This window comes from Panthera onca, chromosome B3, assembly GCF_046562875.1.
Source record: "Panthera onca isolate mPanOnc1 chromosome B3, mPanOnc1 haplotype 2, whole genome shotgun sequence".
Classification (NCBI taxonomy): domain Eukaryota; kingdom Metazoa; phylum Chordata; class Mammalia; order Carnivora; family Felidae; genus Panthera; species Panthera onca.
Window position 1 is genome coordinate 44,153,419 of NC_138344.1, and position 26,592 is coordinate 44,180,010.

The 26,592-nt window shown below is 40.9% G+C and overlaps 1 protein-coding gene across 3 annotated transcripts in view; it reads left to right on the forward strand.

Annotated features, from left to right (window-relative positions):
• The window catches only part of RORA (RAR related orphan receptor A), a 712,204-nt gene that overhangs the window by 670,907 nt on the left and 14,705 nt on the right, over window positions 1-26,592 (forward strand). For all 3 annotated transcript variants that reach the window (XM_060621049.3, XM_060621050.3, XM_060621052.3), the window contains 3 exons: window positions 931-1,016; window positions 19,175-19,316; window positions 23,024-23,419. In XM_060621049.3, coding sequence (XP_060477032.1) covers window positions 931-1,016; window positions 19,175-19,316; window positions 23,024-23,419 — 624 coding nt within the window. The remainder of the gene's footprint in view (window positions 1-930; window positions 1,017-19,174; window positions 19,317-23,023; window positions 23,420-26,592) is intronic.

Consider the following 26,592-nt stretch of genomic DNA (forward strand, 5'->3'; position numbering starts at 1 on the left):
ATTTCACATACAAATTATATTTAATGGGTGAGCCAAGAACTTTGTTTTGCCTAATTACTCTCTTCCTTAGGTTATTTTTTTAAATCCTTAATTTTGTTCTTTCCAACCAACTGTGCTAAAGATCTATTGTGTTTGCCCAGAAATGTGCTTTGTCATCTTTGACAACTTTGGTGTCATGTATATTAGTCTTTGGGTGGTGTTCCAGTATGAGACATCTTCCAGTAATCAATTGGATAGAAACACACACACGCTGTACCAGGCAGTCAATTTCCAACTTGAAGAACTCAGAAGCTACCTATACGATTGGTCAGGATTCACCATTATTAAATTCAGCTAGGATATTAACTTAATGGTTAAAAGGTTTTGATCATACACAAATGGACTGATTTTTAACACATGGCAGCTACATTAATTGAAAAAGATGATTAAGGCATTCTTATCTTGCCATCATATGTAACTTATTAATATTTCGAGTTGAATCATTTTCCTAAGTAGTCTTTGACTTTTTGGAGTATATTTTTTCCCTACCAGTGGAGCTGCAGTGCTCAGCCAAGACAGATTTATGACCTTTTAAAAATAATGATGGAAAATGAGATCGGAGGAAACATTTTAGTATCTGCTTTGCTCTGAGGCCTAAACTGCGAGCTCTCCAGTTCTTGAAGGCTTTGAAATGCTGATTCCAGTCTTCTTGTGGGTTCTTAAACACCTTCTCAAATGACCCATTTTAATAACCCGAAAGCTATTATATAACGAGCAGCCATAATTTAGTCCAGGGCTCTAGGGGGACCCTCACAGTTCAGCAATGAATAGTTAATGCAGTATAATGTTTAGCAGGTTATTAGTTTTCACTATACAAATGCTGATCAGGGAACGCTTTTATAAGGTGTTTAAAAGAAAATGTAATTAACTGGTTGCGTGCTTCTGTTGCAGCTCAAATTGAAATTATTCCTTGCAAGATCTGTGGAGACAAATCATCAGGAATCCATTATGGTGTCATTACATGTGAAGGCTGCAAGGTAAGCCTTTTTAATTGTTGTTGTTGTTTCTATTAATGCTGGAATGTATCTTTGCGATGTTACTTCTGCTATGTCTAAAAATTCAACTCCCTGGCATTTTGAGTGATGAGAAATGACAGGACGGAATAAATATTTTGGTGTTAAATTATAATTAAGGAAGTCGTATATATTTTTATGCCTTCCATCAAACTAACAGGAAGCTAGAGGAAAGTATTTGAGCATTGCTTGTCACTTCCAATCCTGGAATTGATTGAACTGATGAACAATCCCTTTTGGGGTTTTTTTTTTTGTTTTTTTTGTTTTTTAAAGAAATGACTCTGGATTTCTGTAGTGTCCCTGTTATAAACTTTATAAGAAAATATTTCCAGTGGTTTAATCAGAATGTAATCAGAATCTTACTGTTGGCACACATATGTTGATATATCTAGCCAAATTACAGCAAAGCCACTGGATAGAACTCGGTTCTGGTCCTAATGCCACCACTGTCCCTCTTGCTTGGGCTTGTTTTAATCTTTTAGTGACTCAGTTTCTTCATCTATAAAGTGGGCATAACACCTGTTCTTCCTACCTTTTAGAACTATTCCAGGGATAGCGTGAAAACCTGTAAATAAAAGTCCTTGCAAACTGAAAAGTGCTATTTAAATCGAAATATTTTCATTCTTCTTGCTGTTGTTACTACTTAATTATCGCTGATGCTGATCGAGGGCAATACGTTCAGCACAGGCATAATGTGGGAATGGGAATAGAGATGTTTATCCTCATCATTCAAGACCTCCAAACCCAGATTGCCTCTGTTATTCAAATTTCAATTTATTAAGATTTAAATCCTCTGGCTTATATTGGAAGGGCCTTGAGACAGCTTACAGGATAAAACAGTGCAAAATAAACAGGCAAGAAGCTATTTAAACATGCAGGAGGCCTCTGAGACAGTTGATTGCCACTGAACCAGGCCTGATTAGCCCTAAGGCGTTTTGAGGCTAAGGCAAAAAAATAAAATAAAATAAAATCCACAAATTTGGTTAGCTTTCCTTCAGTGAAATTAGAAAATATAATGTCATAAAATACAAAATCACCTTCTGATAACAAATAACTACTGGGAGATTTCAGGGAAATTTGCCTCGTAATTTCCTTAAGTCTTTGTTTTACTCTTAATCATGGTAACATGTCTTGCTCTGTACGCATACAGATCCGCTGTATTGATCCCATCTTGGTGCTTCTTGAGCTTTCTGCACACCGCCAAGCATGCTTTTTTTTTTTTTTTTTTTTTTAAATCATCTGCCTTTTAGGAATAAGGGGTTTGCTACTTAAAGGGGATTTTGAATTGTTCATCGTTACATCAGTCCTCAAGGCCTCAGGGTCTAGATTACTAAGAAAAAAAAATTATGTCCTTTTACTTCTTCAATTTGCCCTCCCTCAAAATTAATCAATTAAGTAAATAAAAGTAGACACAATGAAATCAACTGCGTGACCTATGCCATCCCAGGATGTAAGGGAGGGTGGTCTGGCTGCAACGACTGACATCCCATTGATTTTCAAAGTTAATTCGGCTGACATGGCTGGGCAGCCGTCACACTTCACCCCCACCTACTCTGTGCTCACACCTCGTCCTGCTGGAAGATGACCCAGCCTTTCTCGGTGAAGGGAATATAGATGGTGATGCCCCCTACCAGAAATTCCAAGCAAACATGATATTGTGCTTTGCACAGCGCCTGGGTATTTCCTGAAGTGGACAGGGTCCTGGGCATTACCCACGTGTCCCTTCATTCTGCCTGAGAAGCTGACTACTCTCTCTGAGTCTCTTAGTAATGCCACGTGTCGTTTTCTGTGCCAACCAGAGTGAATACCTAAGAGTGGCATCTGAGGCAGCGCCAGGGTAGAGGTGGGGGCCACCTCGTATGAATACCCAACAATTCGGAAGATTAATTAACAACAGGCTGTTAAGTAAAATCAGAATTGTCTGAGAACCACTGGGTTTACATAGGCATAAACAATGTGTGTTTTCTTTTTACTCCCAATGTTTATCTATGACAAAAATAACAGCGATAAGAAAACAAAAGGCACAGGGTGCCTAGGTGGCTCAGTCGGCTAAGTGTCCAACCTCAGCTCAGATCATGATTTCTCAGTTCGTGAATTCAAGCTCCACATCAGGCTCCACAGTGACAGCTTGGGATTCTCTCTCTTTCTCCCTCTCTCTCTGGACCTCCCCTACTTGCACACATGTGCGCTCTTTTTCTGTCTTACTCTCTCTCTCAAAATAAATAAACTAAAAAAAAAGAAAGCAAAAGGCAGCTATTATTTCATAGTTATCACTTTTCTAGATTCCCTTCCGGATCTCATACCGCCTCAATGCCAAAGTGAGGGGTTTTTTGGTTTTTTTGTTTGTTTGTTTCTTGGTTATCTGTGGTTCTATTCTCCTGTCCTGTTGACTTTATACACTGGAAATCACAAAGACAAACAATTAAAACTTAGTTTTATTAACAGATTGGGCCTATGCCCAGCCTGGGACCAGTGCAGTGGTATGTGTTGATATTTGATGCGTATGGTATTTGCTCTGCAATTATAATTTCTCTCTGCTATAATTAATATTTTTATCTCTAGTTGTGGTGAAGTCAAGAGACTTCTGCTTTTGCCATTGATGTTAATGATTTATCATGCTCTAACCAGGTGAGGGTGGTTACAACATCATAAATTGTAAATAGTTTATCTCTGTGATAGGATCATTAGCCATAAGGATAATTTCTAATTATATATATAAATAGATATCTAATGAAAGGAAGGAAAGGGACTCAGTCATTTTTGGAGCTAATCACTTTGTGAATGTATTTTAAATTGCATTTTAAAGTCAACCACCTGAAACCATTAGAAACCAGAGAACCTATTTAATTGCTGAAATGATCATTCATTTTACCACATATTTACTCAGGTAAGCATTGCACATCAACAGCAATGCTTTTTGCTGTTCCCAGCTTTTTGGGTGCTCCCAGCTTTTTGGGTGTTCCCAGCTCACCCTCTCCATGTCCCCTTTGCCACCTGTGGAGAGACAGTATTGCGTCACACTTATGATCTGACTCTGGAACAAGACTGCCTGGGTTTGAATCTAATTCTTCTGTTTACTGACTTGAGCACCGACCCAACCTCTCTGTGCCTCTTTCCCATCTGTAATATCAAGATAGTAATTGTAGTTATTTCCTGGGGTTATCACATGCATTTAGGTAAAGCGCTGAGAAAAATGCCAGGCGTATAACTATCACTCAGTAAGTGTTGGCTGTTGTTATAATCATTCCTAGCCAAATTCCACATGCTTGAGTCATGCTACTGTAGTCAGCAATCATTTCTAGGACATGCAGGGGTCAAGTCTTAATTTTGTGACCATTTGCTATTTGTTATGCAGACCTTGCTAATAAAAACAAAATAATGAGAACCACCCCCACCTTGGGGCCAGGCACCATATAAGAGCTGTAAGGGGTCCAAAGACATAGAAGACCTGATCCTTCCCTCAAGCAGTTTATGATCTAGTTGTAGAGGTGAGGTCTGCATAGGAAAAGCTAAATAGCAATGCAAGAACTAAATCCTAGATTTAGTAAACCAGAAAAAAAATTTTAAAGGGGGGAGGAAGTTCAGGAAGAGATCCACCCATTTAAGGTCAGTTGAATTTTGACAAAGATGCCAATTTAATTCAATGAAAGAAAGATGGGTCATTTCAAACAATGTTGCTGAAACAACTAGACATTAATATGAAAAAGGAAAAAATTAACTTCACGTTTATACCTTTCCCTGAAAGCAAAAATTAACTTAAAGAATGTACTAACTGGGGCACCTGGATGGCTCAGTGGGTTAAGCATCTGACTTCAGCTCAGGTCACGATCTTACTGTTTGTGAGTTCAAGCCCTGCGTCTGTGCTGTCAGTGCAGAGCCCGCTTCAGGTCCTCTGTCCCCCTCTTTACCCCTCCCCTACTCACATGTGCCCACATACACATGTGCTCACTCTCTCGCTGTCTCTCTCAAAAGTAAAATAAAACATTAAAAAAAAGGGTCAGAGGAGCACCTGGGTAGCTCAGTTGGTTAAGCATCTGACTGGATTTTGGCTCAGGTCATGATCTCATGGTTCATGAGATCAAGCCCCATGTTGGGGCTTGGGATTCTGTCTCTCTCCCTCTCTCTGCATCTCTCACCCCACCCCCTGCCCCACTCACTCTCTCTCTGTCTCAAAATAAATAAACATTTTTTAAAAGAAGAGGAAGAAAAAAAAGAATATCCTAAGAAAACGACATAATGCTGTATTATTTCTAGAAGGAATCATGTTTTTGTAACAGTAGACATACAAATATTTCCTCAGACTACACACTGAAGTCCTTACCTTATTTTAAAAAATAATAAATTGGACTTCATCAAAATTGAAAATTTGTGCCCTTCAAAAGCTATCATTAGTAAAACGAAAAGGCAAGCCATGTACTGGAAGAAATAGAAGGAGAAAAAGCCAAATCTGAAAATAAATAAAAGGACAAAAATAATAATAAAAAGGAACAATAATAAGAACCGTCTCTTCACAAAACCCGGACAAGGAGCCAATAAACACATGGATACAGTCTCAAGATCTCTAATCGTTAGGGAAATGTAAATAAAACCACAGGGAAATACCATGACATATTCACCTGAGAGACTAAAATTAAAATAGAACAAAACAGCAGCAAGACGAAGAAGAACAAAAACTCTCCCAATGATAAACCTGATGAAGATACAGAGAAACTGGTGAATTTCCCAGTCTCCTGTCATCTGGGGGCGGGGCTGTGAAGTGGCACAGCCCCTCTGAAGAAAGGTGGCATCTCATAAGCATCAACCTAACATGTGACCTCACACCCGATCCTTGGTGTTTCCCGGAAAGAAACACAAGCACCTGTCATAGAAAGACTTTTCTGTGAGTATTTGCAGCCCCTTTATTCACAATGTCCACAAAGCTTTGAAAAGAACCCAAATGCCCGTCAAGTGAAAAAGGAGTAAACGTGGGTGGTGGATGGATAAAGAAGATCCATAGAATGGAATGCTGTTTGGCGATAAGAGAGAATGTACCCTGTATGCACAAAACAACATTCTGGTAAAGGAGAGAAGCCAGAAACAGAATACATACCGTAGAATTGCGCTCAGAAATCATTCTAGAAGAAGTACCAATCTTAAATCTATAATGGCAGAAAGCAGATATGGTTACCTAGAGCCAAGGTGAGGAATGACCGCTAAGGGAAGGACACTTTTGTGGTTTGTGGCAATGTTCTAAGGTGGCGGTAGTTACACAGGTGTGCCCATTGTCAGAATTCTTCAAAGTGGACTCTTCACTTAGTGGTGCGTTTTTGTATTTAATTTATGCCTCAGTGAAGTTCATTTAAAACATACATAAAAATGGGGCTCCTAGCAGTGTCCGATTCTTGATCTCGGCTCAGGTCATGATCTTGCAATTCATGGATTCGAGCCCTGCATCGGGCTCTGTGCTGAAGGTGCGGAGCCTTCTTTGGATTCTGTCTGCCAATCTCTCTCCTTTCTCTCAAAAAGAAATGAACATTTAAAAATAAAATAAGGGGCGCCTGGGTGGCTCAGTTGGTTAAGTGTCTGACTCTTAATTTAGCCTCAGGCTATGACCTCACTGTTTATGTGATCAAGGACCATGTTGGTCTCAGCACTGACAGCACTAAGCCTGCTTGGGATTCTTTCTTTCTGCCTTCCCGTGTGCGCTCGCTCTTTCTCTCTCTCTCTCTCTCTCTCAAAATAAATAAATAAACTTAAAAGGTTTTGAAAAATATATGCACATAAAAAGAACAAAATCCTGGAGTAATGTCACAGTCTATGATGTGGCACAAACAGCACATACCCACTAGGCAGCAAGAACCCACAGACGGGAAAGTCTTGGTTGTATTTTGCGGACAACATATAATCCGGTTTAAGTGGGGCAAAGGGTAGCTTTCTGTGGACACTGGAAAATAAGGACAAATAGGTACGCCATTCCCAAATTTATAAAGAGTCCATTATGCCAAGGATTTTATTACGAAGGTACTTTACTTGTTCTCTTGAAATAATGAGGTAACAGTATACCAGCCTTGGTCATGCCTTGAATGTTGCATCTCAGAAAAACATAGATAATAGGTCTGCAGGGGTGTGGGTCTGTCACTAAAGATATTTTTGAGGTCTTGGAACAGAATTGAGTCTTAGCACTGGATAAGTTAGGAGGCGGGTGTGGGGTAAACTGAGGCAGGCCTGCCTGGGAGGAGGGGCCAGGCCATGGAATGGGCAGGCAGAAGAAAAGGCCAGAAATAAAACAAGAGGCTGCAGATATTAGGGTTGAGGTTCAGTCTTCAAAGTGAATAAAACTGCTGAAGTGTTTATAGAAAAATGACACTGGTTGGTTTCCTTTGAGAAATGGCCCTATTTGTCATTCCACTTCCCTTCCCAGCTTCATTATTAGATACAGTGGCTGCTCAGATGATGATGAAGAAAAATTTATCTCATGATAAAAAACACAGGTTTTTTTTTAAATCTATATTCTTTAGATTTTTTGGATATACAGTTTCAACTTTAACTTTTTAAATGATAATGTACAGTCAAGTGTTGGAGTTGGCAAATTGATTTCTGATTACATTTAAGACCTTTTGCTCTTGATAGGGTAACAACAGACTAGCGTTTGTTTGTCACATACTTATTGGTCAATTAATACATGTAAGATGATGTCTTATGCAAAGTTTGCTTTTCCACCCAGAGAATTTGGAGGAGTATCTTTGCATTAACAGTATGCTATCTGAGGGGCGCCTGGGTGGCTTTGTTGGTTAAGCTTCAGACTCTTGATTCTGGCTCAGGTCATGATCTTACGGTTGTGGGATCGAGCCCCACGTTGGGCTCTGCTGAGCATGGAATCTGCTTAAGATTCTCTCCCTCTTCTTCTGACCCTCCCCCCCTTGCACATACACATGCTCTCTCATATGCACTCTCTCAAAACAAATGATTTAAAAAAACCAATATGCTATCTGAGGTTAACAATAAGCGTTTCAAAGATAGCCAGAGTGCAAAATTGGTACTTTTCTTTTTTTCTTTTTTTTCCTGAAAGAGTTAAAGCAATTTCTGGAGCTTTTTATGTTTTAGGCTAAAAAGAAATGTCCATAAATATTCCATTTAGGCTCCAACTGTTTCTTAGAGGATTTTAATATTTTTATTTCAGTTGTGAAATGTTACTAGCTTTGGAGCAATTTTATCCACTTTTCAACAGTGATATATTCCTGCCCAACACTTTTATTTTTTCTTAAGTTTATTTATTTTGAGAGAGAGAGAATGTGTGTGCATGTGTGCAGGGGAGGGGCAGAGAGAGAGTGAGAGAGAGAGAATCCCAAGCAGGCCCCACACTGTCAGCACAGAGCCCGATGCGGGGCTCAAACCCAGGAACCATGAGATCGTGACCTGACCCGAAATCAAGCATCAAATGCCCAGCCGACTGAGCCACTCAGGCATCCCTAACCCTTATTTTAGTGTTTTAGAACACCTGGACCCAACATTAGAGCTAGCCATTTAAAACAAAAATTAGACGTGGCTGTTTCTGCATCCTGTGACATCAGGGTTTCGGTTCTGTTATATACAGGTGATAAGAAAAAAAAATGTATGTAGCTCACTCTTCCAGTCCTATGATGAAATACACTGGTAGTAGAGTGTGTTAAATTCCAATGTGCATCCAGATGATTTGGATTTTTTTTTTTATTGTTGTATTTTTTGTTTCTTTGTTTTGGTCTTAATCATGTCTCAGTAACTACTGCCCTTCCTCGGCTCACAGGCAGTGCTGGGCTTATGGCCTTGTCCTCAGTAGGGGCTCTAACGTAGTGTCCGACTCTGGGCAGGGCCCCTCATGCTTGCCTGGGGAATCCCTGCTGTTCAATGTGTTCATTTGGATTGGGTCTGAGTGTCGCAGATCACAGTATGCCAAAGCAGACGTCTACGCTTACCAAACATGACACGTGAGGTCAGCTTTAATCAGAGATCATTTGCACATACAATTCTACAGGGAGGCCAGTCATTATTGAAGGAGAAAGTTGTTCAGGAGATCTGTGATTCCATGATTTATTGCTACCAGATGTATGCGTGTGGAGCTGTACCAGCTAACTTTTGCGAATGAGGTTGCCTATTCTTTTCTGAAGAACAAATTCTCTTCTTCATTTGCTTCCTTGGGGAATATTATTCCTGCCCCCACCCCACCCCCTGCAACTTAATTCTATCATTTCCCTCTGCCTCTTCCTGTCTCTGATTTTAATCTATTCATGCCCTCTCCTCCCCCCTCAGTAAGATTACGTTGGCAATTATTTTTTCTTTCTTTCTTTCTTTCTTTCTTTCTTTCTTTCTTTCTTTACTTTAAATACTTAACTCTCTCCCCATGTTTATCCAAAGATGTTTCTTCTTCCTCGCTCGCATATTTCTGAATATTCTCAACAGAAACTTCCCGAGAGAAATAAAATTGTAACAGTTCATCTTTTACATAAGGGATTCTCTGCTGTGACAGGGACACACACACTCTCTTCAAGAGCCCCCCCCCATTTCAATTTTTTAGTTGTATCGGAAAATACAATAATTTAGGCAGGCATAGGAGCATTCACAATAAATCATAGAGTTATGAATAAATCTTGGTTGTCAAAAGCAAATGTGTAGCCGTTCCAAAGCGTCTGCCATTAGAATTCAGCAAGGCAGCTGTCAGCTGTTTTCTTGTAATTAAACAGCCAATGAACAGCTAATTAAGACATATGTGTATACAGAAGTGGAAGTGGGTATGTTAATGAACTGTAGGAATCAATTCATTAAGTGAAAATTGTCAAAAGACCAAACATCGGATCAGCATTTCAGCCTATGCCTTACTGAGAAGGAGCCCCAAACAGGAGGGGAGCCCCCTCAGAGCAAGATCCTCTGAGCACCTTTCCACCCACACCCATCGTCCTCTGTCCAGCCAACCCTCACCTTTGGGCAAAACTATTAATAACCCCCATAGGCAATGCCACGTTTATTAAGTAGATCCAGCAAATGAAAATGTTTTCCAACCCATACGTAAACCTGGTATTCAGTACCCTGCGAAATGTCACCTCCCTCTCCTATGTCTAAACCATTATATGGAGCTTTGAGTACAGAACTGAAAAGTGGGCCTTTTGCGTTTATTTGTTTGGTTTTGTTGTTTATCTGCTTTTGTTTGATCTGCCCGACGTGCTTGCCTCAATGCTTTTTTGGTACTGTATTAAGAAGTCTACGGCGTTTAGAATAAGATGCACCCAGGATTCAGCCCTTCCCCTTACCTGCTGTGCAACTTTGGACACATGGCTTAGCCTCTGTGCACTCTGATTTTCTCATTGTAAAACAGATACAGCAATACCCACTTTGCAAGGTTGATGTGAATTACAGATCCATAATGTTTGCAAAGTGTCCTACATAGTGCCTGGTATCGAATAGGTGTTCAGCATATGATTGTTACCACAGGTTTTAATCAGTCCCATCTTTTTTTCCCTCTGGTCATTCATTCAACAAGTATTTGTTGACTTCTTGAAGTACTGGGTTAATTACTGGAAAGAAACAAAGCAGTCAGTGAGGGAGACCTGGCTCTGAGCGTATACATGGGAGGGGCCCCTCAACCAGTCTTGGAAGGGGCACAGTCAGAGAGAGTGATTATCTCAGTGAATTCTTAAGAGAAGGGGAGAGGGGCGCCTGGGTTGCTCGGTCGGTTGAGCTTCCAACTTCGGCTCAGGTCGTGATCTCGCGGTTTGTGAGTTCGAGCCCTGCGTCGGACTCTGTGCTGACAGCTCAGAGCCTGGAGCCTGCTTCGGATTCTGTGTCTCCTCTCTCTCTGCCCCTCCCCTGCTCGTGCTCTGTCTCTCTCTGTCTCAAAAATAAGTAAAACGTTAAAAAATAATAATAATTAAAAAAAAGAGAAGGGGAGAGCTTCTGGGAAATGGGGGTGAAATTGGGGGGTTGTGGGGGTGGCTGTCCTATGAGGAACTGCGAACACAGCAGTTTAGGCTTGGCCAGAGTATGACTTTGAGAAGAGGAGTGAATGTAGGAGAGAGTTGCCTGGATAGGTGGTTGTGGCCTGGTCAGTAGTAGAGAGCTATTCAAGGGCTAATAAGCAGAGAAGTGGCCTGATCAGGTTTATGTTTTAGAAAAGATCTCCAGTGACTGTATGAAAATGGATTGGAGAGAGTGTGAATGGAAGCAGGAAGTCCATTTGGGAGGCTGTATAATAACCAATTCAGGAGATTACAGATATGGAGCATTGAGAAAATTGCAGTAAAGATGGAGAGAAGTAGATGGATTTGAGAAATATGAAAGTGGCAAGAAACAGCCTAACACGGTGACTGCTTGGGTGGGGGAGGGGAGGAGGCAGAGATGCAATGAAGCTTATCGTTCTGCCTTGAGTAACTGGGATGAAGTTGGTCCCTTGGCTGAGCAAGCAAACACCGAAGGAGACAAAGCTAGGAAACAGGCGGTGGGTTGGGATATGTTCTGTTCTGGAATGAAGACAAAACCATTCAGCTGAAGTTTCTAGAGAGTATGTGTGTGTGTTACAGGGTTGGGGGTGATAGGGCTATAGAAGGCCAAGCCACAGCTTTGGCGAAAGGCCCATCCTAAGTAGGGAAGATTCATTCAGATAGTGTGATGGGAATCTGGGGAAGGACTGGGTTCAGTCCAGTCACTTGCTGGTCAGTTTTTAACAGCTGACTCATTGGAAAACAGTGTCTATCTGTATGTACCAAACTTCAGTGTATGTTTCATGGATATGTGACACAATTTACAAGTAGTAAAATCTACAATATTCTTTATTATAAACATATAGACAAATGGTTGTCACTAAATGCCCCCAGTGATCTTTGCTGAATTCCTCCATCCGTAGGTACAGTTGTAGTTGATGACAGACTGTAGTGCCAACACGAATGTTGATACTTTCATTTACATTAATGAATAAGGAAAATGAAATAAGGAAAACGTGTTTTGGAACTTCACTCATTCATCAGTGATGACATGAGCAACCTCTTTCCAGAATCAGATAATAGTTTTTAAATACTAGAATATTTCCTCACATTTGTTGTGCTATTCACAATGTGGTGGGTATAGACATTGCATACTTTTTTTAATTTTTTAATTTTTTTAAAAAAATGTTTATTTTTGAGAGAGAGAGAGAAGGAAACAGAGTGTGAGTGGGGAAGGGGCAGAGAGAGAGGGAGATGCAGAATCTGAAGCAGGCTCCAGGCTCTGAGCTGTCACCACAGAGCCTGACGTGAGGCTCAAACTCATAGACCAGTGGATCATGACCTGAGCCGAAGTCAGATGCTTAACCGACTGAGCCACCCAGGTGCCCCAGAGACATTACATACTTTTAACTTTAACCCACATTATTGTTTTCTTGATCACTTTTTTTAAATTTTTTTTTTACATTTATTTATTTTTGAGAGACAGAGAGAGACAGAACGTGAGCAGGGGAGGGGCAGAGAGAGAGGGCGACACAGAATCCAAAGCAGGCTCAAGACTCTGAGCTGTCAGCACAGAGCCCAGTGCAGGGCTCGAACCCACGAATGGTGAGATCATGACCTGGGGCGAAGTCGGACCCTTAACCAACTGAGCCTCCCAGGCGCCCCTTCTTGATCACTTTTTAAATCTAGACAATAGGCAGAACAAAAAATCAAGCCCTTATTTGTAGCTTTTGCCAGTTTCCATGGTATAAATACTCCCAGCACATGGTCAATTTGAGGCCTCCCAACCTGACATCCCATTGAAGACAGAGCAGGGAAGATTCACTCACAGTAGAACACCATTTGTAGTAGCCGCACCATCTGGATATAGTTGATGTAAATAACCTCAAGAGCATGGATAATAGCAAAATAATAATAAAATAATGAGCTAATTTTTAATAATGGCTATGTTTAACAATTGGTTCACAAAATTCCTGAAATTTTAACACGCTGCTCTTGCAACCTGCTGCGAGGCTTCTCCCATACATCATGGCCTCAGTCCCAGTCCTGGGGAACTCCAAACTAGTAGGACTGGTGAACAATTTCGTAGTGTAAAGTCAAAAGTTAGGCAAGAGAATTTCCCAGAGGATCGAAGCAGAAATGGGACATAAAACTCAATGAAAGGCACTTTGAAAGACTAGGTAAAATAAGGAAGGAGACACTGGAGAGTTGTCTTTGAGGCTGTTGAAATTGATACAAACAGTTGGTGTGTATGAGGAAATCAAGACTGTGTGGCATCACTTTTGTTAGCACGCTTAAAATTAGGACAGTGGTGTTTGAGTCTTAGTAGTAATACTTAATCAGGCATGGGACAACCTTAAACCAGTCACTAACCATTCTGAGCTTCATTTTTGTTATCTACAAAATAAGAAAACTAGAGTAGATCTTAACAAGGGAAAGGCAGTGGAGTCTTCAGGAGCCTTTGTTAAAATATTTATCATATAAAAGTGATATCTTTTGGGGTTTTTTACCTGCAAAAATGGCACTTTCATATTGTTCAAACTATATATGTGTTCAGGACTATATCCCCAAAGGTTCTGGTTCAATAAATTTCAGGTGTACTTTTTAAACGTTTCATGGGTGATTCGGATGCACCATCTGTTTGAGAACTACTGAACCTGATAATCTCACAGCTTCCTTCCAGTTCTGAAGACCTGTTTGTATGACTCTCATTTACTATTTGCAGTAACTCCACGTTGGTATGCTGCCACTAGGTGGTGATCGTGTGCCACAATCACACCAAGTTCTGCTACCCTGAAGTTCTCTCTGGTCAAGTCCACCATGTTCACAATGGCACATCTCCATGTATTTTGACATCCATAAAAAATGTCTTCTTTTAAAAAAAACCAAAGAAGTAATTCATGAGCTCATCTTTTGGCAATAAAACTCCAAAATTATGAACTTAATATCTTTTCTAGCTAACACATAGCTTCAGCACTTTCTCTCTTCTTTATACATACCTCTTCAGTTCCACCCAAAGCTCCATGCACTGGCTTGTGCTATTTACACTCTCTGTGTGGCCTCAAACTCCCTCAACTCCTAGAACTTGTATCACAGCTCACTCATTTCTCACTCGGACCCTCTACAGGATTACTCCCCAGTCAGTAAAATCCTTTTACATTTATGAACGTATTTCTACCTCTACCTTTCTTCCTCGTCCTTCTTGCTCTTCCAGTCCTCCTCCTCTGAGAAACCCCAAGGAATGCTGAAATGAAGGGAGAGCAAGAGAGAGAGAATGAATGAATGAGTGAATGAAAGAATGAAAGAAAGAAAAGAAAAGAAAAGAAAAGAAAAGAAAAGGGAGGGGAGAAGAAGAAAGAAAGAAGGAAGGAAGGAAGCAAGACCAAGTCCTAATCTCTCTGAAATGCAGAGTTCAGTGTTTATCTGAGTCATACAGGCTTGCCCTCTGTCTCTCTTCATGGCTCTCACCTTATAACCCTACTTGACCCATCCCATCTGGTATGTGATAGCTCTCCTCGTGGGCATGACTCTGTTGTCTTAGTCCAAAAGGAACATCTCTTCTCTGGCTCTTACCCACTCCTAGAACTTTCAGCAGACACTTGCTCAACTGACCCAATGAAGAATAAATGGTGAGAAGAGCACGGTATGTCTGTTTGCTCGCCTGCTTTTCCCAATCCCTTCAAAGCTGACACATCTAAAGAAGTATAGTTGTTTTCCAAGCTGATAGCTTGGAAACCAGACATTAGTTCCAGCCTCAGTGCCATTGCTCAAAGCACATGTGGAATGCTTCATGGATTTTCCTTGCGATTTATGGCATAATTACTCAGACATCTTTAATGGTACATGTCTTTAATGATTCAGTGTCCTTGAAGTAAGTTTGATGTTATTTGTTGTTCTGTTTTCCAAGTAAGCCGAAGTAATGTAGACCTAAATAAGGTGAATAAAAGGAGACGTGATCCTCTGGTCAGAAATGAGGGGAAATTGTGAGATCATGGGACTGGTTTTCTCATCTGACTCTAACCCACATCAGGAGGTGACTGTGGAAGAGAAATCTGTAAAATGCCTGGGCAGTGCCCTTTCGTCTGATAAAGGGGCTAACCTGAAGGAAAACAGCAATTTCAGAGTAGATCAGTCTTGCAGCTTTATTCATATCTGTTTCTTTGCCTAATTTAATGGTTGCTCTCTATGAGAACAAGCAAGTGGGAATCCTTTTGACATGCAAGGGAAGCAGAAAAATAAAAAAGAATGAAAGTGTGAGTTCTGGAATTAAGCCACATGCATTCATCCCCTGCCTTTACCCCATGCTAAAGGTGGAGTTCTGAGCAAGTCATTGTACCTAAAACCAAGGAAATGATGATGCCTTCCTCATACTGCCCTTGTTATAATTAAATGATGTCATCCACGTAAAGCACAGGGTGCCTAGCACATAATCACTGTTTCAACAATGCCTTCGATTTGTTTTAATCAGGTAGGTAAGACACACAGATGCAAAAATGTCATGAAGGATGAAGATTTTATATTCACAGGTCCCTAGGAAAAAGAGGTGCAGCATGGCATGCAGGGGGGACCACACTGGGAAGGACCAGAATCAGTCAGGGGTAGAGGGAGCAAGGGGAAAATGTGGGCAAGAGCCTTGTTGTGATTTCCCCTAGAAAGGAATGGGCAGGGCCGGATAAGCAGGTTTAAGATTGGCTAGTTTTCATAATTTTAGCCAGCTCTGGCTGCCCTAGTTGGCTGGTACCTGGTCCTGGGGTAATTTGGTCAGGGCACTAGTGGCCCAGAGTGTGAGAGCATTATAGAGGAGGTGTTTGGGTATACGGGCTCTGGATTGGTTGGTTTGCCTATGAAGAGTGTGTTCCCAGGCAAGTTGTTTGAGATGTCTAAGAATTAGCTAGCCCTGGGAAATGTAATCTCTCCTTGGGTCACAAGGCCCCAAGATGTCAAAGCATAAAAAGTATGGAATAAAAACATATGGTTAATACAAGTACTCATTAAAGTTTTTCAGTCATCATCATCATCATCACCATCACCATCCTCTCTCAGTGTTCTCTGGTAGCAGAGCAAATTGATGCCTTCTATGCAAGCATTCTGGAACTTACTAGTGATGGTTGATACTAATTTGGATTTAGTAAGTGCAAACTGAAAAGTGGCATCCTTTTTTGTTAATGACCCGAACATTATTCGAGAGCTGTATCTAGTTCTGAATTTCATTTTTTTGAAGAAAGTGGAGAAACCTGAGAGAATTCTGAGAAGAAATACTTCAGGTGGAAGAGAAAGGTGACAGATGCTGTGATTTGGTTTACAGGCACGGCATTGGGAGGTAGGGTGGCCATCCACAAGTACTGCTTCCATTCACATAAAAAGGAGATCACTCAGACATTTCTCCATATTCGATGATCGTGGAACAAAATGGAGCAGGTTAACTGTGAAGCAACAAAATCCAGCTTCGACTACAGGAAAAGCAAGTGATTCCTGATCCTAGGCACCTGTGGTGACAGCAAACATGGGTTGGTCTGAGCGGTAGTAGTCTCAAGAAAGAAATAGACACCTTTCAGCTTTGACAGAGATTATACATCTCAGACAAATTGAATACCTAGCCAGGTGACCTCTTGGTATCTCTTTCTAAGGCTTATCTGCCTCTGTTACCATTTATATTTTCCTGAATTCTCTCCATTAAGTCCCAAAGAAAGCTTTACTTCTCACTTCCTTTTCACAGAAGAAAACACACACACACACACACACACACACACACACACACACAACAAATGAAAAAGCCCACAGCTTTTTTTGAGAAAAGAGAGATTGCTTCACAGAAGAGGCCAGACTCAAAATAAGGGAGATTTAAAGCATATCAGACAGACAGTCTGAGACCCGGGATCCCCAGCCTTGCCCATGTTTAGGTTAGTGAGTGGTTTGGCAGAGAGCCAAGGGCAGGTGACAGGTCAGTGCCCTTTCCCCTTCCATCCCAGGTTGACTTCCAAAACGAAGAGGGGGGAACTAAGGTCATATCCATCATACCTATTGACTTAATCCATAGTCACCCACCTGTCACAAAAGAAAGCACATGTACTAGATTGCACTTCCCAAGTAGTTCATATACATTTCCACCTACATATTGTACAAAATTCAGAAAGTGCAGATAAACAGGAAGATGTTTATTTTTATCATCTTTTCGAGTCAGTATTTGTGTTTCTGAAATTCCATTTTTAATGGTTTTTGAATGTATGGATATCCAGTTATTTTCCAATTCACTAATGTAAGATATTTAGCATCTTTCTAAATTATTTTGATATAACAGATACTGTGTATGATAAACATCCTTGTAGATAAGTCTTTGTACCATTCTTAATATTCCTTTAAAATATATTCGCTAAAAGATAATTACTGGGGCACCTGGGTGGCTCAGTCGGTTAAGCGCCCGACTTCGGCTCAGGTCATGATCTCGCGGTCCGTGAGTTCGAGCCCCGCGTCCGGCTCTGTGCTGACAGCTCAGAGCCTGGAGCCTGTTTCAGATTCTGTGTCTCCCTCTCTCTGATCCTCCTCTGTTCATGCTCTGTCTCTCCCTGTCTCAAAAATAAATAAAACGTTAAAAAAATTTTTTAATATATTCGCTAAAAGATAATTACTAATTTAATAAATAGACATGTTTTTAAGGATTTTGATACAACTGCCACATTGACCTCAAGAAAAATCTTTTGATGGGATAGTACATTTGTCAGTTTGTCCACTACTCTGTCATTTTTTCCGGATTTTACCTCTCCCCTCTCCACTTGTGTCCCCTTTATTGAGGTCATGTATCTTTAACATTAAGGATTTGAGGATAATAATGCTCTTTTGTACCCTTCATGGCTCTACATCATAGAAATGACTCTGGTTACCTTCCTTTTCTTCACTACCTCCCTAGCTTGTGAAACCACTAAGAGATAAGTCAATAAGAAAAAGACAACCAACGGCCCCATATGTTTAGAAATCAAGAAATATGCTTCTAAATATTATATTAAAGAAGAAATCTATTGGAAAATTAGAGCATGTTTTCAAATGAATGGTAATAAAAATGCTACAGAGCAAAACTTGTGGGTTGCTTCTAAAACATAACTAAGGGGCGCCTGGGTGGCTCAGTCGGTTAAGCGTCCGACTTCAGCTCAGGTAACGATCTCACGGTCCGTGAGTTCGAGCCCCACGTCGGGCTCTGGGCTGATGGCTCAGAGCCTGGAGCCTGCTTCGGATTCTGTGTCTCCCTCTCTCTCTGCCCCTCCCCCATTCATGCTCTGTCTCTCTCTGTCTCAAAAATAAATAAACGTTAAAAAAAATTAAAAATTAAAAAAAATAATAAAACAGAACAAAAAGGAAAATGTGCAGCTTTAGGAAAATGATAAACACTGAAAATTAATGACATAGTGAGGATCCAGCTCAAAAAATTAGCAAAAATGAATGAATGAATGAATGAATGAAATCCTTGAGATCAGTACTTCCTTTGGCATCTTTGAATACCCTCTCATTTCCGAAAATGGTGCTTAACAAATAAGTGGAACTTGATGAACATCAGATTGGATTTGCTAAATTAAGGCCATAACCCTGAACACGTGGTATTTCCAAACTGTCAGAGGTTGAGGAGTATTCCCATTCTGATTGATCTACCAAGGTCATCCATCCAAATGTCATTTAAGTTCTTGAGGCAGTAGCTTCTGTCTTAGGAAATGCAAGGTGCCTGGTGTGGTGGAGTTAAGTGGACTAGTAGAGATTACCTGCGATAGCAGAATTACAGCCACCATGAGTTACACTGAGGCAGCATTTTCCTTATCTCTGGACATCCCAGAGAAGTGTTTTGTGTTTATTCCACTAAAAATATTTTGGAGATAAAGGTTAAAGAGAAGTGACTTTGTACCGATCCATCAAGCACATGGTTTGTCAGAAGCTGAGAACAGGGTCTAATCCTATGCCTTTCAAATAGGCAACCATCTGTTGGAGTTAAAGAAAGTTTCGCATGTGTAAGGGACGGAGGATTAAGCTCTGGGGATCAGTTTTACCCAAGCAAAAGAAGTAACTTTAATTTCATTAATGGTCTCCTGGATCATTCTGCTACAACTTTAATTCTCCATTAAACATTAATGCTGCTCAGCGCTTAGTATACTGCCTTTAGTATCATACGGCTCAAACTGACACTAACCTGTTTTATATTTTATAACTGAATCACAGGGCTTTTTCAGGAGAAGTCAGCAAAGCAATGCCACCTACTCCTGTCCTCGTCAGAAGAACTGTTTGATTGATCGAACCAGTAGAAACCGCTGCCAACACTGTCGATTGCAGAAATGCCTTGCCGTAGGGATGTCTCGAGATGGTGAGCCCTCATAATTTGAGTTGTAGAGTGGCATGGGCTTGTGAAAGTGCCTTCTGAGACCTGGACCCAGATCTGCCAAAAGATGTGCCCTCTGTCCCTCCCCCTCCCCTACACCACCCCACCTTCTCCGGTGGCTTTTTGGGTTCCACAAGAGTTACTTCCCCCTCTGTAATCCATTGGAGTCAGCTGGGGGTGGGAGTGGCATGGAAGAGAAGCAGGTGTGGTCAGAACACCTTCAGATTTTTTACATTTAAGGCATTACAGGTTGATGAATTGATTGAGGGTTAATGTCATCTGAGGACCTAAATAAATATAGCTCTTATAGGCACTTTCCCCAGTAAGAAATATAAGCCAGAGCTAATCATCACGTGCTTGACACTAGTAAGCTTATTGGCAGTTGGAATGAATTAGCTTTTATGTTAACTGGGTGTTTTGAATCACATACCAAAGTCATATATTTGAGTTTAAAAAATTTTTTATCACTTTTTTTTAATTCCAGTGTAGTTAACATCCAGTGCTAGGTTAGTTTCAGGTGTACAATATAGTGATTCAACATTTCCATACAACACCTCGTGTTCATCATGACAAGTGCACTCCTAAATACTCATTGTCTATTTAACCTGTCCGTCTTCCCTCCTACCCTCCAATAGGCTTTAAGAGTACCTCCAGTTAAAGTCATTATTTCTTTTTTCAACCAGAGCATTTTTTACTAAAAGCATACTTTAGGATACATGGTTCTAAGAGATAAATATAAAACATTCCATCCATGAAAAAGAGAATACACATTTTCTTTAAGTTTTTTCAAGAATCCCCTGGATAAGTCACATAAAAAGAGACATAACAAATATTATAAATTTAAGAAGACTGAAATCATACCAAGTATATTTTCCAACCACAATGGTACAAAACTAAAGATCAATAATAAAACAAAGCCGGAGAATCTACTATGTAAATATTCGGTATTTAATATATAAATATTAAACACCACACTACTGCACAAGCAGTGGGCCAAATAAGAAATCAAACAGCAAATCAAAATATATCTCAAAACAAAAGAAAAAGTCATTTATTTGTACCTAGAGAATGCGTGAAAATAGTACAAAGCATGGCTCAATGACAAAAAAATTTTTTTCCTTAAAAGAAAGTATGTTAAAAAATAGAGGCCATCATTCAATTGTAAAACATTTCAAGATCTTTCTGTAAAACTGTCTTATGTACGTGGAGTAATCAACCCCAGATTTCAAGGCAGTTATTCTTAAATGGGGAAACTGGGCAGAAAGTATAATGGATACTTTTATGAATATACAGGCTGGCTGGCTCTCTTAAGAGATCCCTTGAAGGAAACATCTCTTTCATTGGAATTTCAGCGTGTGGAAAATATTTCAGAACGCTGGGCAGGCATGCTGAAAGCCTGTCTTTCCCCCTAATTAGATGTTCTTGGGGCCCATAGGCCTGCCCAGGCACAAGTTGTGATGTCCTTCAGTAGTGGTGCACAGGATGGCACCTGTGTAGGAATAAAAATGTGTGGGAACAAAAAATAGAAAGTTTGGGGCATGAAAAGATGCAAGTCACAGAATTTATATTCTCAGAAATTCCTGTGATTGGCAGCTCCGCAGATCTCATCTTCCGATGGCACTAAACCGACAAAGTTAGGCATTTCTCTTGTGAACTTGTTGGCTAAGATCACAAGTTGTGTGCGTACCTATGGTTATCCGTCCCACTGGGTATTCTATTATGTTGGGGCTTATACAATGACAGGCCTGAAACCTAGAGCTCAGAACAGCTTGATCGATGCCTAACCAGCCCCACCCAAGTTTGTTACCTGAGTCGTGGAAACTGGAAATTGACCGGGATCCCACTCCCTTGTTTCCTATGTGAAAAGGAACAACATGTCTTCCTTGGCAGAAAATGAATCTCCCAGCTGGTCTGGGTGGTGGCCCTGGATCCCAATTTCACTTCCATCTATTTTGTCTCCTGCCCCGAAACTCCTAGTATTATAATGATAGTCAAATGGGTGCATTCATCCACCTAACCGGGTATTAGTGTAACCATAATCAATTAGTAGATCTTAGTCCCTCCAGCAGAGGATTTATCTGCATACACAGAATCAGACTGACAATGGATAAAGAAGATGTGGTTTATATATACAATGGAATACTACTTGGCAATGAGAAAGAATAAAATCCTGCCATGTGGACCAACGTGGATGGAACTGGAGGGTATGATGCTAAGTGAAATAAGTTCGTCATAGAAAAGACAAATATCATATGTTTCCACTCATATGTGGAATTTGAGAAACTTAATAGAAGACCATGGGGGAATGGAAAGGGAAAAAGATAGTTTCAAACAGAGAGGGGGGCAAACCATTAGAGACTCTTAAATACAGAGAACAAACTGAGGGTCAATGGGGGGAAAGACGAGAGGGGAGTGGAAAATAGATGATGGGCCTCGAGGAGGGCACGTGTTGGGATGAGTACGAGGTGTTGTGTGTAAGCAGTGAATCATGGGAATCTGCGAAAACCAAGGGCACAGTGTATACACTGTATGTTAGCCAAGTTGACAATAAATTATATTTAAAAAAAAAAAAAAAAGAATCAGGCTGACAAATAAATGGGTTACTGGGAGAGTTCAGACCAGGAAATCGTAGGGTTCCTTTTATCAATTATCTGGTGTTTTAAGAGAGATCATTTGGGATTCTGAATGAACTGGATAGTTACTACACGCATTGTTCTACTTTAAATATGGGGACACATTGGTGCCTAGGTGGCTCACTTGGTCTCAGGTCACGATCTCAGAGTTCACAAGTTTGAGCCCCACTTCGGGCTCTGTGCTGGCAGCTTGGAGCCTGGAGTCTGCTTCAGATTCTGTGTCTCCCTCTCTCTCTGCCCCTCCCCTGCTCACACTCTGACTCTGTCTCTCAAAAATAAATGAACATAAAAACTTTTTTTAAATATGGGGACACATGGCAAGGAGAAATTTGCAAGCACAAATTTTCCCAACAGGGATCTTACGCATTGTTTGCCCTTCCCAAAATTCTAGTACTCTTTCTACTGGAGGCTAAACAGCAGAAAGTCACTTAAAGGTGGGCCCAAGGGTTTCACAAGGGTCACCATGACCCAGAAGGATGAGGGGGGCTTCTTAGGTCACATAGACTCAGAGATATAATTCAGGGAATTGCAAAGGCCTCATCCAGTCTGTTTAGGTCTCTCAGCAAAGCCCCAGTGTTGGGCCATTGGATTGGGAAGGAGCAAATGAATGAATGCGTGAAATGAATGAAAGTTGAAGTTTGGCTGCTTGTGCCTCGTTGTACCTCTATGAGTCTGCATCCCTGTACACTGGTCTGAACCCTGGGAAGAGAAAGAGGTGGTCTAGGCAGGCTGCATGGGTGGAGAATGAACAAGCCCATTAAGTCACCTGTCAGTGATTCCCACTGGGCGTAGGGTTATGCGACAGCAGGAAAACATACGTGATCATTGCCCTTCCGCCAGTCCTAGGTCTGTTTCTGAAACTTTGCTCCTCTGGGATGTGGAGCCGGCAAGCTTGTGTGGGGTGGGACTGCTTTCACCCCTGGATCATGTCCTCATTCTGTGGTTATGTGGTTTTTGATTGAGATTGTCTGAGACTTAAAAGGAACCCCTGAAGCATGCTGGAGAGAATAATAAAGAAGAACATATTGTATATGGTGCGGTTTGGCTTTTTTCTTCCAGCTGTAAAATTTGGCCGAATGTCCAAAAAGCAGAGAGACAGCTTGTACGCAGAAGTGCAGAAACACCGGATGCAGCAGCAGCAGCGAGACCACCAACAGCAGCCCGGAGAGGCTGAGCCGCTGACTCCAACCTACAACATCTCGGCCAACGGGCTGACAGAGCTTCACGAGGACCTCAGCAACTACATTGATGGGCACACCCCTGAGGGGAGCAAGGCAGACTCTGCTGTCAGCAGCTTCTACCTGGACATACAGCCTTCCCCAGACCAGTCAGGTCTTGATATCAACGGAATCAAGCCAGAACCAATATGTGACTACACACCAGCATCAGGCTTCTTTCCCTACTGTTCTTTCACCAATGGAGAGACTTCCCCAACTGTGTCCATGGCGGAACTAGGTAATGGCCTCCATGTTTCCGTTGTGATGTATTATTCATTCCCTTCCAGATAAATGGGATATGTTGGACTTTCCCGTAATAAGTTATGGTACTTAAATGGCACTAAAAGAGAAATTCGCCTTTACCATATGGGCCACTTCAGATTTTCACGCTGCCCCTTTGCTTTTGACTATGCCCTATTTCCCATCGCATATCAAAGAAACGCACTGACCTGTCAGTATCAGAGAGGGAACAGCATCTCGGTTCAGAGATTTAAAGCGGTCTTTAAATTCCACAGAGGCTATAAACTCAGGAAACAGCCCCATTAATTTTGTTCATTATTTTCTTTAGTTCTATTCCAGGTATTTCTTTATACCTGGAGTCATAAAAATGGCAGCCCACACCCTGAACCTGGTCCATACGCATGTTTTTTTGACCCTGAACCCGGTCCATACGCATGCAGAGTTGTAAGATTTGTGAATCGGTTGCTAAAATTTTAAACCTAGACAATTCTGCCTAGAAGTTCACATTTTCAGCTTCTTGTGAGAGGAAAAAAATGATCTGATTACACTGGACCAGTATCGCTGAATGACAATAAGCAGCTGGCCCCAGATAGGCCCTAACACCTTTGCGTGTTTTCCCATTTTATATCACTGCCCAGCTCCTGTTGGCATCTAGGTTTTGCAACCCTGGTGTATTCCATAAATGTTAAAGGGAAATTGGCGTTTTATTTGCCAAAATGGTTTGGTGATGATATTGGTGACAACACTGGTATATTTCATAGAAGAAGACTCACCATGCAAAACAAAACAAAATTTGTCGTTTCCTAATTCCTGTGAGACGTTGTTGCTTTTTGGGAAATGTGACCTAGCCATATTGATAACACAGACAGTGGAAGACTTACCATTTCAAGGAAGTTGTGTTAACAACCCTCGTTATAATATGTGATCGATTTTTAGGTACAACACTGTTATTAGAGAAACTTTGATTAGAAACTTTGCAGTTCTAGAATTTGATGTGCTCCTCCCTGCGATTCTTCACACAAGGTTGCAGTCCTTTGGGATATTTCAATTAGTTGCTGTGGAGGTGACTAAGTTAACACGAGGAGAGAATGGAGACTTCAGATGGAAAAGAACCAGCAGGTTCTGACTTGAGCACAGACATTCTTAGTTCACAGAAATAACGGTTGTGTTCTTTAGATGGTTTCTCCACCTCTGTACCCCATAAAACATTTTAAGTGAAATTTATATTTCCAGTAAAATCTTTCTCCAAATAGAACAAATTGAATGTTCTTTACGGTTTTTACACAAGCACCTCTTTATGGGTCTAAATTTAAATCCTCAAGAGCAGGGACATTTTAAGCTCGGTCTTTAACCACTGAACAGCATTAAAGGTGTATCACAGCTCTTTTGATTAACAGAGGAACCTCTGAACTAGAAGCCAAGCTGAGCAGAGGTAGGTTTGATATTTTTTTCTTGAACTAGAACAAAAACCTTCCGTTTTTGTCGTGAAATCTTGGCTGGCCGAGACTTAAGCAGGACTGTAATGAAAGTGAAATTTTCAGAAATGAATACGCATTTGATTGAAAGCTGACATGATATCATGAAAACTGACCTGGCTCACTTTCGGTGTGCTCCCACCTTATCATAAATACATTTGAATCTGGCCTGTTTGCTTGTCAAATAGTCAACTCTGGAATAAATCCATAGGGCTTAGCCAAAGCATTGCCCTTAAATATGGCCCTGGGGCTAAATGTGCACTAATACCTAAGTGGGGCCACAAATGGCCAAGCCGTTTCTCCCTGACCCCACACGTCCATGTCCTCTTCCACAGTTGTCACCTCCCTCTGCCGTCTGGGAGCCCTGTAGCCTCTTATGTTCTCCATGCTCTCCTAAATTAGGGCTTTTTCACATGTACTGTGGCCCTTTCCAGAATGCCTCAAATTAGCTTATCACTAGGGTTAGTCCCAAACCTAAAACTAAACAAGAATTTGTCTGAAAAGAATATAATTGGGTTATAATTTTCTTCCCCATTTACATGTACAAAATAGTTTGAGGAGCTAAGGGTAGCATAGAAGTGGCCAAAGACTTTGCAGCTCCTTCTTCATAGCTACCTGGGGTTCCCTGATAATTCCTCTGGGGCCTTAAGTCCTGCTGTCTTTTTTTTTCATTCCAGTATAGTTAACATACAACGTTATATTTGTTTCAGCTGTACAATATAGTGATTCCTGTCTTACTATCTTAACTAACATTCCTGACTTCATTGTAGGCGAAATTTTGTCATCAGATTTTAAACAGACGAAACCAACTCTACAGTTGGAGAATAAATTGTAAATTGACATATCTTAACCTCAGTTCTATCTTTCAACAATAGTATCTACAATCCATGACTTTCAGTGGAAATACATCTGCATTCCTGGCTAGGAAATTTCGCCCTTGATGTACAGTTAGTACCTGAATTATACATTGCAGATAAACAACCTACGTTCATTTAAAAAAAAAAAAAAAAGCTAGCTGCACGTGTCACTATAATTGATAACTAAAGCCTTGTGCAGAAGAGACAATTATTGGACAAAAGCCCTAGTCAAAAAGTCAGCTCATATGGTTTATGGTCCTAGCTTTGCTATAGGTTGTACAACCCATTTTAAGTCCTATAACCTCTGCAAGCTGCAGTTTCCCTGCCTGCAGAATAGAAAGATTAAGAGCACAGACTCTGGTGCCAGATTGTGTGTGTTTGAATCGCTCGCCACTTGCCAGCTGTGATGCCTTGGAAAAGCCACTTCACTTTTGATTTCATCATCAGTAAGAGGGCAATAATACTAGCACCTGCTTCCTAGGGTTGTTATGAAGATTAAGAAAATTTGTATATTCAGAATATATGTGTCTATATATATGGGTCTAGCACATAGAGCTATATAAACATTAACTGTTATCCTTACTAATGGTGTCATTATCTATAAACTGAGGAGAAGGTGGACCAGGCAATGTCCAGAGTTCCTTCCCGCTATGAAAATCTGTGACTGAGAAGTCAGGATTTTCTGTCTGAAGTACCTAGACCTTAGCTGTGTTGAGGAAACCATTGTGGTTGAGAAGGTGAACGGATTTGCCCATCACGAAGTGGGTTGTCTGCTGAACTCACACCAGAAACCAGGTCTCCTAACCCTTCCAGAGTGTTTCTCTAAGAGACCACACTAA